Source organism: Microcebus murinus, chromosome 10, assembly GCF_040939455.1.
Source record: "Microcebus murinus isolate Inina chromosome 10, M.murinus_Inina_mat1.0, whole genome shotgun sequence".
Lineage (NCBI taxonomy): Eukaryota > Metazoa > Chordata > Mammalia > Primates > Cheirogaleidae > Microcebus > Microcebus murinus.
In genome coordinates, this window is record NC_134113.1 from 81,274,653 (window position 1) to 81,289,167 (window position 14,515).

At 31.8% G+C, this 14,515-nt stretch overlaps 1 protein-coding gene across 15 annotated transcripts in view; it reads left to right on the top strand.

Moving 5' to 3' along the window:
* The window catches only part of C2CD5 (C2 calcium dependent domain containing 5), a 96,163-nt gene that overhangs the window by 19,222 nt on the left and 62,426 nt on the right, over window positions 1-14,515 (top strand). For 5 of the 15 annotated variants that reach the window (XM_012785486.3, XM_076007595.1, XM_012785483.2 and 2 more), the window contains exons 5-9: window positions 804-899; window positions 2,314-2,469; window positions 3,144-3,342; window positions 7,211-7,335; window positions 13,478-13,563. In XM_012785486.3, the coding sequence (XP_012640940.1) occupies window positions 804-899; window positions 2,314-2,469; window positions 3,144-3,342; window positions 7,211-7,335; window positions 13,478-13,563 (662 nt within the window). The other 10 variants (XM_076007587.1, XM_076007590.1, XM_076007593.1 and 7 more) reach the window with 4 other exon arrangements.

Here is a 14,515-nt window from a genome sequence, read left to right on the forward strand (position 1 = left end):
TGAGAAACAGTATTACTATTATGATTGATATCTTACAGACACTCCATGACTTATGATTGGGTTATGTACTGATAAACCCATCTTAAAGTTGAAAATATCCTTTAGTCAAAAATGCATTTCAGGCCGGGCGAGGTGGTTTATGCCTGTAATCCTAGCACTCTGGGAGGCCAAGGTAGGCAGGCGGATCGTTTGAGTTCAGGAGTTCGAAACCAACCTGAGCAAGAGCGAGACCCCGTCTCTACTATAAATAGAAAGAAATTAATTGGCCAACTAATATATATAGAAAAAATTAGCCAGGCATGGTGGCGCATGCCTGAAGTCCCAGCTACTTGAGAAGCTGAGGCAGCAGGATCGCTTGAGCCCAGGAGTTTGAGGTTGCTGTGAGCTAGGCTGACGCCACGGCACTCACTTTAGCCTGGGCAACAAAGTGAGACTCTGTCTCAAAAAAAAAAAAAAAAAAAAAAAATGCATTTCATACACCTAATCTACCAAACACCGTAGCCTATGTTAAAACGTGCTCAGGACACTTATTAATACATTAGCCTACAGTTGGGTAAAATTATCTAACACAAAACCTATTTTACAATACAATGTTGAATATCTCCTGTAATTTATTGAACATTATACTGAAAGTGCAAAGTAGAATAGTTTTACATCATTGTAAAGTTGAAAAATTATAAGTTGAATCGTAAGACAGGGATTGTCTGTATTTTAAAATCATTAATTGGCACTTATTTGCTTCATTATTTAATTGTACATTATTTTCTTAAGGTAGAAACTTGATTTTCCTTTTGAATTTATAGGTATCCGTGGAGAAATCAATGTAGTTGTTAAAGTAGACCTCTTCAATGATTTAAATCGGTTTAGGCAGTCATCATGTGGAGTCAAATTCTTTTGCAGTAAGTAAATACATTGTATTACTCATTTAATAGAAAATTTGATAATAAATATGGGAAATCAAATTGATATTTCAGAAGGCTAATAGAAAAGGTTTTATACTTCAGGTTTAATGCCAAAGAGAAAATTGTTAATTTTCCAGATGCAATTACAGTAGCTCTGAGACTGTTTATCTGAGTTGAAAGAAAATGGTATCTAATTGTAATAAATTTATAGAAATTTTTGTTAGCAAAATCCAATGATATCTTACAGGACAGTGAAAGATAGGCATAGACTATTGTAGCTATGCACTATAATGCTACCCCAGATTACACAGGCTTCTACAGGTAAGGGATCCCTGAGAACTCCAAGAAATGCATGTGTTTGAACTGGGCAGGTCTCGTTGACTCACATCCAGCCTCTATTAATAAGATTAAAAACCTCTAGGTAGTTGAGTTAGTGTCAATGTACAAAAAATCTCTTTTAAGAGACTTGTTTGGTATAGATGTTCTCAGGTTTTCCTTTTTTTTTTGAGACAGTGTCTCACTCTGTTGCCCAGGCTAGAGTATAGTGGTTTTGTCATAGCTCACTGCAACCTCAAACTCCTGGGCTCAAGCAATCCTCCTGCCGCAGCCTCCTGAGTAGCTGGGACTACAGGCATGTGCCACCATACCTGGCTATCCCAGCTAATTTTTCTATTTTTTGTAGAGACAGGGTCTTACTCTTGCTTAGGCTGGTCTTGAACTCCTGGCCTCAAGCAATCCTCCCACCTCAGCCACTCAAAGTGCAATTAGTATTACAAGCGTCAATGACCACACCCGACCACCTTTTTGAATCTGACAGTATCTTATTTAAGTCCAGTGGTATTTGGACTTAAATGAGTTTTATTTTTTAATGAGTCATATTAAATGGGTTTATTAAGTAGTGTAGTGACTACTGTACCAGTTAATCTATGACAGTGGATTATTAAAAACTGCAGAGCTGTTTGACTCCTCAAATTATGTCAGAAAGGCAATGGTTTGAATTTTGAGGTTATAGTATGCAGTGTACAGAAGTACTTTTGCAAAGTGCTTTGAATAATTAAAGATTTATTTATTCGCTTTCTACCTATTTCTATAATCCAGCTGATTTTAGTTTTGATTTTTTTAAAACTTGATAGTCTATAGTTAGTTCCAAATTATAAAAATATAATTTATATTTACTGTGCTTACATGATAAAGGTGAGAGCCCTCATGAAAGAAAATGATTATTTCCAAGAATAAAATGGATCTTAGAAGACTGATTAGAAGTATTATTTATTATAAATACATTGAGATGATCATAGTAAAAGATATTCTTATGTATTTAAAAGATCAGAGGTTAGACATACGTTTCCTAGAAATTGAATTTTACCTTTTGATAAATAGACGTATAACAGATAATTTTTTTTTTTAACAGCAACATCTATTCCAAAGTGCTATAGAGCTGTGATAATTCATGGATTTGTAGAAGAACTTGTGGTCAATGAAGACCCAGAATATCAATGGATTGATCGAATTCGCACACCCAGGGCATCAAATGAGGCCAGACAGAGACTCATTTCTCTAATGTCAGGTATTAAAAACAATAACTTTATTACTGGTTGACTTCGTACTTTAAAATTTTTTGCTTTTCTTTGACATGCTACCTGAAATTTTACAATGAAGGCTATAAATTATAAGTGAATAATTCCCTATACCTGGACCCACCCTCCTGAACACACATGTGGATTGCCTTTTTTTAACAAGTGGATATCTGAATCAGAAGCTTGTTCCTAACTAGGTAGTAAAAGGAAATTGTATTCATGAAATGGTGTAGAGGAAAGAACCCTAAGTGAGGAGGTTTAGGAGGGAGCCCTGAGCATCAGGAAGCTGGATTATAGTTTCCCTCTCTCTAGCATTTATTCATAGTCAAAGCTTAGGCAAATCGCCTACCTCTCTAAGACTTTTGTTCAAATGTTGCCTTTTCACAGTTCTTCCCTGAGAACCAGCGCATATAGAACCAAAAATTGTTTGGTAAATGAATGCATGAATGAGTGAACCTAACTTGCCACATCTGTAAAATGCAGCTAGTAGTATCTTACCTTCCTGAAGGTAAGAGGCTAATAAACCAGCTAATTTTTTAGGTTCCCTTTAAGTTCTAAAAATCTATGATATTTTGTTTTGTTGTTTAATCACTACCATATTCAGTTTTATAGTATGTAATGTAGGGATATGAAGCAAGAATGAATTTTCTTCCTTTTTTTGTAGGTGAACTGCAGAGAAAGATTGGCTTGAAAGTACTTGAAATGAGAGGAAATGCAGTTGTTGGGTACTTACAATGTTTTGATCTGGAGGGCGAGTCTGGGTTAGTGGTACGAGCCATAGGAACAGCGTGTACTCTGGATAAATTAAGTAGCCCAGCAGCATTCCTTCCTGCATGTAATTCCCCATCTAAAGATATGAAGGAGTAAGTATGAATAAATTAAATTGCTTTTATGGAGATTTTTATCTTTTACCTATGCATGTTCATTCAACTGGAAACATTTTAGTAGGCTTATTCAACATACATTATTTTCTACGATGATTTTTCTTATTAGAGATGACTGCCAAAATTTAAAACTTAAAAATGTTTAGATATTCCTAATGTTTTATTTATACTGTCTTAATATGAAACTCAAATTAAGTAATATAAAATTAAACTTATTCCAGATCTTTAGACACTGTGTATCAAAAGCGTTAAATGAATATTCATGCATTATGTGGAATTTTACTTATTTTCTGAGGAATGCTTAAAACCCTCTACCAGATAATCTAGTTATGCTTATTATTGGCAACATAGTATAGAAAGCAGGAAATATTGACTTGTGCTGTAGTCTCAAACACAATTGTCTACAGAGGCTAAGCAGTTTATATAAATAAAATAATGGGTGTAATTAAATAGGGAATACAAAGGTCTGTGTAAAGCTGAAGTAGGCAAACTTTTTCTGTAAAGGCCAGATAATATTTTAGATACTGGCCATATAGTCTCTGTCTTTATAACAAAAGGAGATTGCTGATTCCCGATCTGAAGGAATTTAGACTTGAACAGTTTTTAAAAGCTATGTGCAATTCAACAAAACACTACGGTTGTCTAGATTTGGCCTGTGTGTCATTGTTGTGTCCAAAGGCCAAGATTCTCAACATGGTGGTGGTGGTAATGTCAACACAGAATATTTGAAACAAGGTTTTTCTGTGATAGTGATTGGGACAATAGGACCTCTTGGGGCCTAGAGATGCTGAGTATCCTACACAGTAAGGGACACCTCTATACCATGAAGACTTGTTCCATCCTAAATGCCAGTAGTAATTTCATTGAGGACCATCGATCTAGAGATTCTTCTAGATCAAGGATTGGCAAACTTTTTCTGTAAATGACCAGATGGCATGGGTAAATAATTTAGTTTTTGCTGAAGCTACTAATGACTCTGCCATTATAGTGTGAAAGCAGGTGTAGACAGTATGCAAAGGAATAAGCGTGGCTATATTCAAATAAAACTTATTTGCAAAACAGATGCAGAATGGTTTTGGCCTGCAGTCTATAGGTTGCTGACTCCTGTTCTAGATAATCAGGTAGTCAGAATTCTGTAGTCAGAAAACCTAAAATGTTTCCCAACTCAGACCAGTCAGGAGAGGTTGAATGTAAAGTAATCATAGTCTTTTAAAAAAGTTTTTTTTTTTTAACAATCTTTCCTAAAATGAGATTTTCATTTTAAACTTATTCTTTTTGTTTAGTCATTTTCTTTCTGTTGGCTGTAAATCACTTGGATTAAATTTTATTCACAAGAGGGAGTACAATATTACATATTGCCTACTTTTGTTTGGAAACACATTGACAAATAAAATAAATAAATTGGAAAGTGAATTTGCTTTACATTCCATTTACAGTATCTCCTAGAGGGATATGAATTGCTAGCTGCTACAGGTCGAGTCAGATTGATTACAAGTATATATTTTTGAGGGATGCAGATTTTTTTCCCTCTTTGCAGAGCAAATTTAAGTAAATATTTAATAGCAAATTTAAGTAGTTACATAGTAGAAAGAGAAAGACAAAGCTGTACCACCTGTTGGTTTCTCAGAATGAGATATGGATAGCAGGGGAATGTGTTTGCATGGGTTCAGGAAGAGTTCCATTAATGTAAACTTTCTGGGATTGTGTAAGTTTTCTTGTTTTCTAATCTTATAGCTATTTGCCTTAAATTGTCAAACATTTACACCATGACTGATTTAAGTTGCTTCATTAGATTTTTCTGAAAAGCATATTGCTACCAAAGTCTGGTTATTTAAAATAAAACAAACCCTCAGTACTCAGGCTGCTTTATTTCAATAAGCTTCATTGTATTTTTGATAATGATTCAATTTGAGTGCTATTTCATAGCTTATTTTATGATTCTGCTGATTATAACTATTCTGGTATTTAATTATCACATAACATTGTTGATTCTAGATAGGAATTTACTAAAAGATAGTTTAGATTACATTCCTGTCTGAATGGATTTAATATTAGAAATACCACCAGGGTGTTATTGTGAGATAGCCTTTCATGAAAGGAGACTGATAGAAGTAGAACTCCAAGAATACATTATGGTGATGCTCCAGTGTATTTGAATTTTAATTTGCTGTCATAATTTGAACATTTTACAACGTTCATTTTATCTTACTCATTTCACTTGTATTAATGGTGTTTTCCACTTTATTAGTTCACTTTTTCCTTTTAGATTTTTAGTGTAATACACAATATAAATCCTTTTGATGTTTTCTAGCTGAACTCTCTTGGTAGAAAGTGCTTTGAAATATGATTTATTGCTTCTCTACTTAAATGTGCTTTTTAAGAGACTTTAGCTATAAATTCTCCTGTGTACAGCACTGATTCTTTTCAGTCTAAGAATTCTTAGACTTTTTCTCACTTCAGCCTAGAAATAAACAAAAACAAAACCTCACTCGTTTGTATACAAATAGATCACCAATGAGATGTTTCCTTTTTATCAGTTTTAATAAACATCTTTTTAATTTATATTGCAGCAAAAAGCAGAAACAGCTTTTGTTAAAAAAACAGCTTTTGTCCTATTGTAAAATCAGCAATATTTTCAGAAAGTAGACTGTAGACCTTAGGAAAGACCATTATGGTCAATTAATGATAGCTCATGTTTAAACCTTCTCAAATCATGGTTGAAGTAATGATGTCTGGGCAGTTGATAGTATAACAATGGAAAAGAAAAAAAGATCAGGAAAAGTTGGGCTCTTGGCCTTCCTTTAACTTGAATTCGAGAAAATGGGGATATGATCGTTTTTCAGAGTGTGCTCATATATGATTCTATTTCCCTCATTGTGTGTAAGCAAAGACATTGTGCAGTGAAATAATTGCTAATATGAAGTTCAAGATTTTTATTTATGTAATATACCTTTTTATTCTATTCAGTGTAACCCTTTTAGCCAAATTTCTTCTTGAAAATTTTAAATGTTATATGTGAATATACACTTGTATATCTGATCTAAGTATATCTATATCCACACACAGATGTGATTCTGTTGTAGGATGTAAGTTAATATCTTATGAAATTTCAATTCACAATGTAGTTCACATAATATATTCTGTATGAGAGCCAGACAAAATTATTTACATTGCTTTATTAATGTCTTTTTAAAAGCAGGGTCCCCTGGCTTTGTTTTATTTATAGTATAACCTGGGTTTAAGTCACACGTTTAGTGTGTTAAAATAATGGAAAGTGTGTACCTGCTTATATCCATTCAGTTTACTTATTTCTCTTTATGCTGTCATTTTCATATTCTTGAGAACCCCTATCTTGAGATGCTAGACAGAAGCAGTTGTTAAACTTTCTTTATAGAAAAATATAATTAATTATATCAGCAATTCATATCTCAGTTTCAAATGTAATATGAGAACTTTATATTTGACTTTTCAGTTTTATGGATGTCCTCCCCACCCCCATAAATACTATATAGTAAGTTCTCTTGTGATCAGAATAATCACAAATGTGTTAAAGCAACTTAAAATCCAAATCTCAGTCTTTTTCTTATTTAATTCCGTTGACTGTTTTGCTTGCTATTTTTCTTATTCACAGTCCTAATTTATTAATCCAAACTTTTATAACTGTGTCCTAACAAGTTAATTTTTAGCTTTTCTTTTTTAATTTTAACTTGTTTTTTGCATGCTAGGAATTAAAGAAAATAAGTTCTCTCCCCTAACTAAAGCTCTTTTGAAATTATTTTAACATAACTTTGCAATCTGTTGTACGTGTTGTTTTCTTTTCTTCCACTTTGACCACAAATTCCCTCAGGTCTCCGCTGGTTCATCCTCCAAGCCATGGATGTCGCTCGACCCACAACAGCCCAATTCACACTGCTACTGGCTCACGACTTACTCAGAACTTCTCTGTGTCTGTTCCCACTCTCATCTATACTGGTACGAGACTGCTCAGACTCCAGAGATGGGGAGAGGCAAGCCACGGGCAGAGTGGCTGCCAAGGCAGGCAGGCAGGTAGTGTAGGCAGGTACCACAAGTCTTTGCTTCCTCCTTTTCTTACTCGCAGTCCAGCTTCAGTGAAGAACTGTATTTGGCCGCCAGAGAGGCTGTAACTATATGGAAGTGAAAATGTTCTTCCAGCTTCCAAAGTCTCTTCCACAGATCCTCTGAGAACCTTGTCTTTCATATGTATACTGTGAATTTTGAGGAGAATTCTCTAGTATGTATTTTTGTCATTATTTCTGTGTTTGTTTTAGAAATAAAATTGGTAATTAGATTATAAATGGGATAGTTGCCAGAGCTTCCAATTTGCTTATTTACTTTATGTATAAAACCTGTTACGTACAGTAGGTTCTGTTTCGTTCTGTGGAAGAGAGCTGTTGGAAAACAGGTAAGCAACTATTCTGCATTAAATGCAATGTATCTGTGAGCTGTATTCATTTTTCTCTCTGCTGTGTTTTTAGCTGTGGCACTCTTGATGCTATAGGATAAGGAAACATTTTTTTCTTTCAAAGATATCCGTGTGTGCAAATATAAAACCAATTATGAATATTTACACACACCATTTGTAGTTATCATTTTTTCTTTTGTAACTTAAAAAAGCACTGTTTATTTGGAAATATTTTATCATATACTTATTTTTTATTTCTCCTTTTGATATCTTTTACCCCTTAGTCTGTCATTTCATGCTTTTTTGCTTTTTCACTTGGCTTATTAACTGTTTCAATGTAGATAATATTTATCTGGAGGATGATGAATGGTTAAACAGCAATTGATTGTCTTTGGCCTCATTCCCAGCTCCACACTTAAGAAATGACTGCTGGCCCTGCCCCAATACATTTCTGGTGTTTGGATCATGCTGCCACCTGTCAAGCCCTTTGGCACATGATTACTTAATATTTCTCCACCTTCTTCTGGCAGGATTCCCTTCAATGAAGATCCCAATCCCAATACTCACTCATCAGGACCCTCAACCCCTCTGAAAAACCAAACTTATTCCTTTTCACCTTCCAAGTCCTACAGTCGACAATCCTCTTCTTCTGACACAGATTTGAGTTTGACACCCAAAACTGGTAAGGCGCTTCCACCCACTTTTTGTTTTTTGTTTTGTAAAAATTTGTTTCTGTTTCTTATTAGCTTTCCATCCAAATCTTTCCTCCTGTTTTTGGCATTTAAGTTAAAGATAATGTGAATATTGGTCATTTTCAGTTACTGCAATTAGAATATGAAAATTTTGTATAGTTCAGAAATTATCTTGTTTGGAAATCTATATTTTATTGATTTAATCATAGTGTAGGTATCAAGCCCAAGATTTTTATTTTTGCGTGTAAACATATTTCATTTCATGCTAAAATGAAGAGGAATAATATCTTAGAGCATTTGATTAAAATTAACACTAGCAACTAGCAATCAAATTCCTCGTGGAGTATAAACACTTTTTAATTTGTTTCTGCCTATTTCTGAATTTAATTTTAAGATTTTGTTACGGAAAAAAAATCTTAAGAATCATCCAAATAGTTATATTGGAAAACGTAGATCTATGTATCTACTTATTATTATTTAAAATATTTGGTTTTCCTAGTCTTATTTTCTAGATTAGAAAATAGCATTTTTATTTTATTTATTCTTGAATTTTTCTTGATTTATTAAATTTATAATTTTCCCTCTCCTATTTGTATTTTGATGAATAATCTTTATGAGTTTTTAGGAATATGTTTTATGATAAAAAGTTGATAAAAAATCAGATTAGCTCCTTACTCGAAATAGAATTATTTAAATCATTAAATTATTATTTTTAAGAAAAATTACAAATAAATAAATTTTAAAAGTTAGTGGTTTGCAGTTTTATAAAAAGTATTTTTGTCTGGCAATTTTCCCTAAAACATATTTCTTATTTGTGTTATTTTTAACTTATCATAAACCTTTAATAACTTTATTTTTATGTTAGAAAAAAAGTTTATAAAATAAATCTAGATTTTGTGAAAACAATTAAATTTAATTCCAAACCAGTGCTACTTCTAAAGAAAGGGCATTTTAGAAAAGCCTGTAGATTTAATTTCTATTTTTATAAATGTCACAAAATATAAAGAAGATAATTATATACAACAGTTTCTTTTAAGATACTAGCTTTATTTTTACATATAATTGTGAGTAATTTCTAAAAATAATGTAGTATTTGATACTAATGGATACTTTGGAATGTGGCATCTTAACGATATTTATGCCATAAAAATTGAAATATTCAAATTGTAGTGAAAAAAATTTTAAATAAAGATAAGAGACTTTATCCTTAAAATTTATGACACTAAAAACAGGGAAGACTTAGGATGGTGTTTGAAGAATACATTTCAAAAATATGTATACAAACACACACACACACATACACATTTTTAGAGACAGAGTCTCTGTCACCCCACAGGAGTGCAGTGGTGACATCATAGCTCACTGTGGCCTTGAACTCCTGGCCTGAAGCAGTCCTCTCACCTCAGCCTTCTAAGTAGCTAGGACTACAGGAGTGTGCCACCATGCCTGGATACCTAAAAAATTTTTTTGTAGAAACGGGGTCTCACTCTGTTGTTCAGACTGGTCTTGAACTCCTGGCCTCCAGTGATCCTTCCACTTAGGCCTGCCAGAGTGCTGAGATTATAGGTTTGAGCCACTGTACCTGTCCTAAAAAATATTTTTGAGGCTTTAGTCCACTGACTGTATATTCCAGACCATTTTTCAGTACTTTTATCTATTATTTTTCTTTACCATACTAGAGATAAAAATTTGAAAGCATTTCCTTGGTCTGTATATTTCTTTTTCTTTAATTTACCAAAAGACCAAACCTAAATAAGATTGTGAAGTAATAAATTAACTGAACCAGACTTCTCTTCCCTTAGCTTTCTAGTAGGCAGTCAATTGTATTATCAGTGAAAACTTTGTATTTTATCTTCTAGCTCCAAATTTTTAGTTTTTAAAAATTTATTTATAAATGAGATATTATTGTCCTACATTTTTGTATTTATAACAGCCTCTAAATAAATTATTTTGTTTTGATTATAGTTATTCACTGACTCAATAGCTTATTTTATAGAATATTAGCAGTTTTTAGTCCCTTGGCTTTACCATGAATCTCTAAATATCTTGAATAGTCGTGAGGAGCATTCCTATTTTTCACAGAGGTTTAACATGGCAAAATTATGATTGTTCTAAAATTATTAAAATTGTAATTTAGCATGTATTTCATGATTCTCTGCCTATATACAAAATTTACCTATATACAAAATCAATGTCTTCAGAAATAGTGGGAAGAGATAAGGTGATTATAATTGATTTATTATATGTGGACTGGGAAACCAAAAATAGAATAAAGTTAATAAAACTTAGACTGATAATCTTTTTTCTGTTTATAGTTAAAGCTATTGTCTGTTTTTTGGTAGGTCTCTTTTAAAACAATTCTTATTTATTTCTGTAGATGCTAATTTTTACAAGGCTTTATTTTTATGTTTTTCCTAAATAATCAACTAATAGGAACGGAATTATAGATTGCTATTGTTAGGATACTGACCGAAGCTGATTGTTACTTTTTTAGTCAGGCTTTTTTTTCCTTCCCGGCTTTTAACTATGTGTAGTTTTTATGATCCTGAGGGTGTTTGACCCTTAGGGTACTCAAGTCTCTATAAATGTAAATAATATTATGATCAGATTAAATTATTAAAAATTTTAGAGGAAAAATAAAAGTATTAATATACATCTCAAAGCTGGATAGAAAGAAGTTAATATTTAAAATTAATAATGATATCTGTCACCTCATCTGGTACTAACTATTTGGTTGTTTTTTATGGATATTCAATTAAAATAGTTAAAAATGCTATCTTTTAGTTAGTTACATTTGAAGTACTATACTTTCACCACTTTAAATAAGTGTTTATATTTGAGCCAACAAGTTTCTGGCTTTAAAAATTTGAAAATGTGGTACATTTTAACCTTACAAATTCTTAAGCCAAAAAGGGCAGGTAATTTAAGTATTTTGAAGAAGTCAGTTAAGTGATTAGAATGGCATAAAATCCTAAGTTAGTGATTTAAAAAATTCTGATGATTGCACAGTTTGTAAAGATTTTGTTAAGTATTAGACTATACCTTTTATTTACATGATGTTGGATAGATGGTCTTGCTACTGAGTTTTCATTTGCTTAGTGTAATTTGTCTATACATTTTAGACAAATGTATTTGTCTAAAATTCATTTTTACTGTTATGTTTTGCTTCATCATTGCTTTCCTTATCCTGCATTTTCTGATCATCTGAATCTGCATCTTTTCTCTGCTACTTTCCTCCACAGCACCTTACCCACAGGGACCTAGGATTTACCTGTTTCCCAGCTCCCCCTCTCTCTCTTGTGGTTCCCTTCATCTTAAAAAGTCCTGTCTCCTCCTCTCGGAATCTAGCCTTACCCCTCATCATTCTAACCTTGTCAGCCCAGTTCTGAGGAAAAGTGTTTCTTTCAGTGAAGAGCTGTTCCTGGCTGCTTCTGGTAGGATCACACATTATGTCAGCTTTTTAATCCCTTTATTTTTCTTACTAAAGAATTACTGGGTATTTTCTACAGTATGTATTGCTATTATTTTTCTTACAGTAGAGAGTTAAATAATTAGAATTATCATAAGATATAATTGAGGATTACTTGATGGATAATTATGTATATTTTTCTAAATTACTTTATATATTAAAAAATTATGTCTAAGGACATAGATGTGGATATTTCCAACAATTATTTGGTTCTTATTACTACAGTTTCTGTTTTAGATGTTTTACTATCTTTCCTTTCATACCAATTCCATTCACATTGGACCTGTGTCATCATGTTGCTAAACCATATGGTTACATTAGTAAATAATTCTGTTTAAATCAGTTTAAGTTTCATTTTGGTGATATTCTTTCATTATCCATTTTTTTCTGTCCGTTGCATTAATTATCAAATTATTCTATATTTTCTGATATTTTGCTTATCACTACAAATTTACATTTTATTTTGTGGCTTTTAATATCCTTTATATAAAGATCTTAGTTTCATTTCTATGTTTAGTATTGTATAGTCTCTAAAAAATAATGTTTAGGTTACTATAAGAACAATGAATGTCTTTTTGTTTTAAAGAATAGAATGGGACTATACACATGCTAACCTTTGTTTCCTTATCCAAGAACAGCTAAAAATATAAAAGTAAATGAGTTCCTTTTTAAGTCATCACAGTAAATTTGACTATATGCATCTTCAGTTTTGAAAGGGGTGGGATTAGTATGTAGAGCACTGGCTTTTCATCTTTCCCCTACTTTCTGTAATTTTTGACCATAGTTCATCTATTGGTACTATCAAAAAATAAGGTAGGGAAAGAAATTTAAAATTAAGCCTTGAAAAATACATCTAAGAGTTTGGGAAATATAATTCTTTCATCCTTAACTATGTACATTTGTGATGTGTCTATTATTACATGTCTGTGACTTTTAGTCTTTTTAAAGAAATTTATTGACTTTTGCAAATAAGTGTTAACAAGTATGAAATAATACTATTTTGTCATGATGTTATATTTAGAAATGGGAAGTTATCAGAAAATAGATTTGACTATATTTCAAAATTGCCTAAATTTCATGCTCTAGAGAATTTTGGAATATTTTTAAGGGAGCACAATTGGTGCTTTTCATTTCTATATTAACATTTAATCAAATATTTAATATTTATTTCTTTTAGTATCCTTAAGTTATTAGCATAGTCATTGTTATCTTGATTATATTTTATTAGAAGATTCAATTTTAAAAAATGGTATATAAAGTTTCACTTAACAGAATTTTTTTTATAATTTTTAGAACAAATTAAGTCTAAAACTAGCTGTGGTCAGTAGGACTTTGATATCTCGCTTCTAAAGGAAACTTTGTGAATAAAATAGAGTAAAATATGTACTTAGCTATCATCCTAAATGCTTTAAAATGTTTTGGGTCATTTTATCATGTTTTGACTCATGATATTTATGAAGATGAATGCAATTAAACTTTCTGTTTCTGTAGTTGTTTTTTGGTTGTTATTTATGTACTGATGTTCTGTAGGAATGGGAAGTGGTAGTGCTGGAAAAGAAGGGGGGCCATTTAAAGCTCTTTTAAGACAACAGACTCAGTCAGCATTGGAACAGAGGGTAAGATTCACTATACATTCTTTATTCTTACACTTGATATGACTTTATTTTATGCTTCTGTTTACGTATGTACTTTTATAAACTGTTTTTGTTTATATATGTGTATTATTTTAATTCCAAGTCCAAAACATATTCAAGGTATCAAAGTAATTTCTTTATGCATAGGTACTTTTGCTTTGGAATAATTCTATAACTATTTTTATTTTGTCCTCTAATCTTTTATAAGAAATATCCTTTTTGGAAGTACCTATTGAATTGTTAATGTTATTTTCCATTAAAGTTATAACATAGAAAAGGAAAGAAATGGTAGAAATTTTTACAGAAAAATATTTCAGTAAAATTTTATTACATTAAAAATAATTCTTTAGTATATTAATATATTTATTTGCTGAGATTATCTTTATCACTGGCCAGTCTCTCAGGGATAAGAAATGTACAGATTCAGATTCTGTTTTTCTACATACTAATATGGCTATTCAGTATAATGCAACTATTTTAATTATAAGTTTAATAATTAGTTACATTTGTTGAGTAGGAAAATGAATAGTTACAGTTTTTAGATGATTTCTCTCTCTCTCTCTTTTTAATAAACTTCATTGCTAAGGGAGGATCGCCTCATAGGTTCTGTAGAAGGCGGGTATGTTTCTGAACATGTGTGAGAGCCTATTTCTTGTGTTGGAAGCTTTTCTAGTTTTAATCTTGGTCATTTAAGTTTTATTTAAGCTTTTAGCAAGTGTTGCTAGCTTTTTTTCTTTTCATACTGCAAAGTTTCTTTTTCAATTTAATAGCACTGTGAGGCTCATGTTCTTTTTTCTAATAATTAATACAGTGCATGATTTTATGTGTCATGTCAGTTTTTTTAAGACACAATTCCATAGCTTTTATTATGTCTGATTTGGAAGCTACACGCATTTACTGAATCTTCTTTTACATGTTCTATTTGCCACCAGGA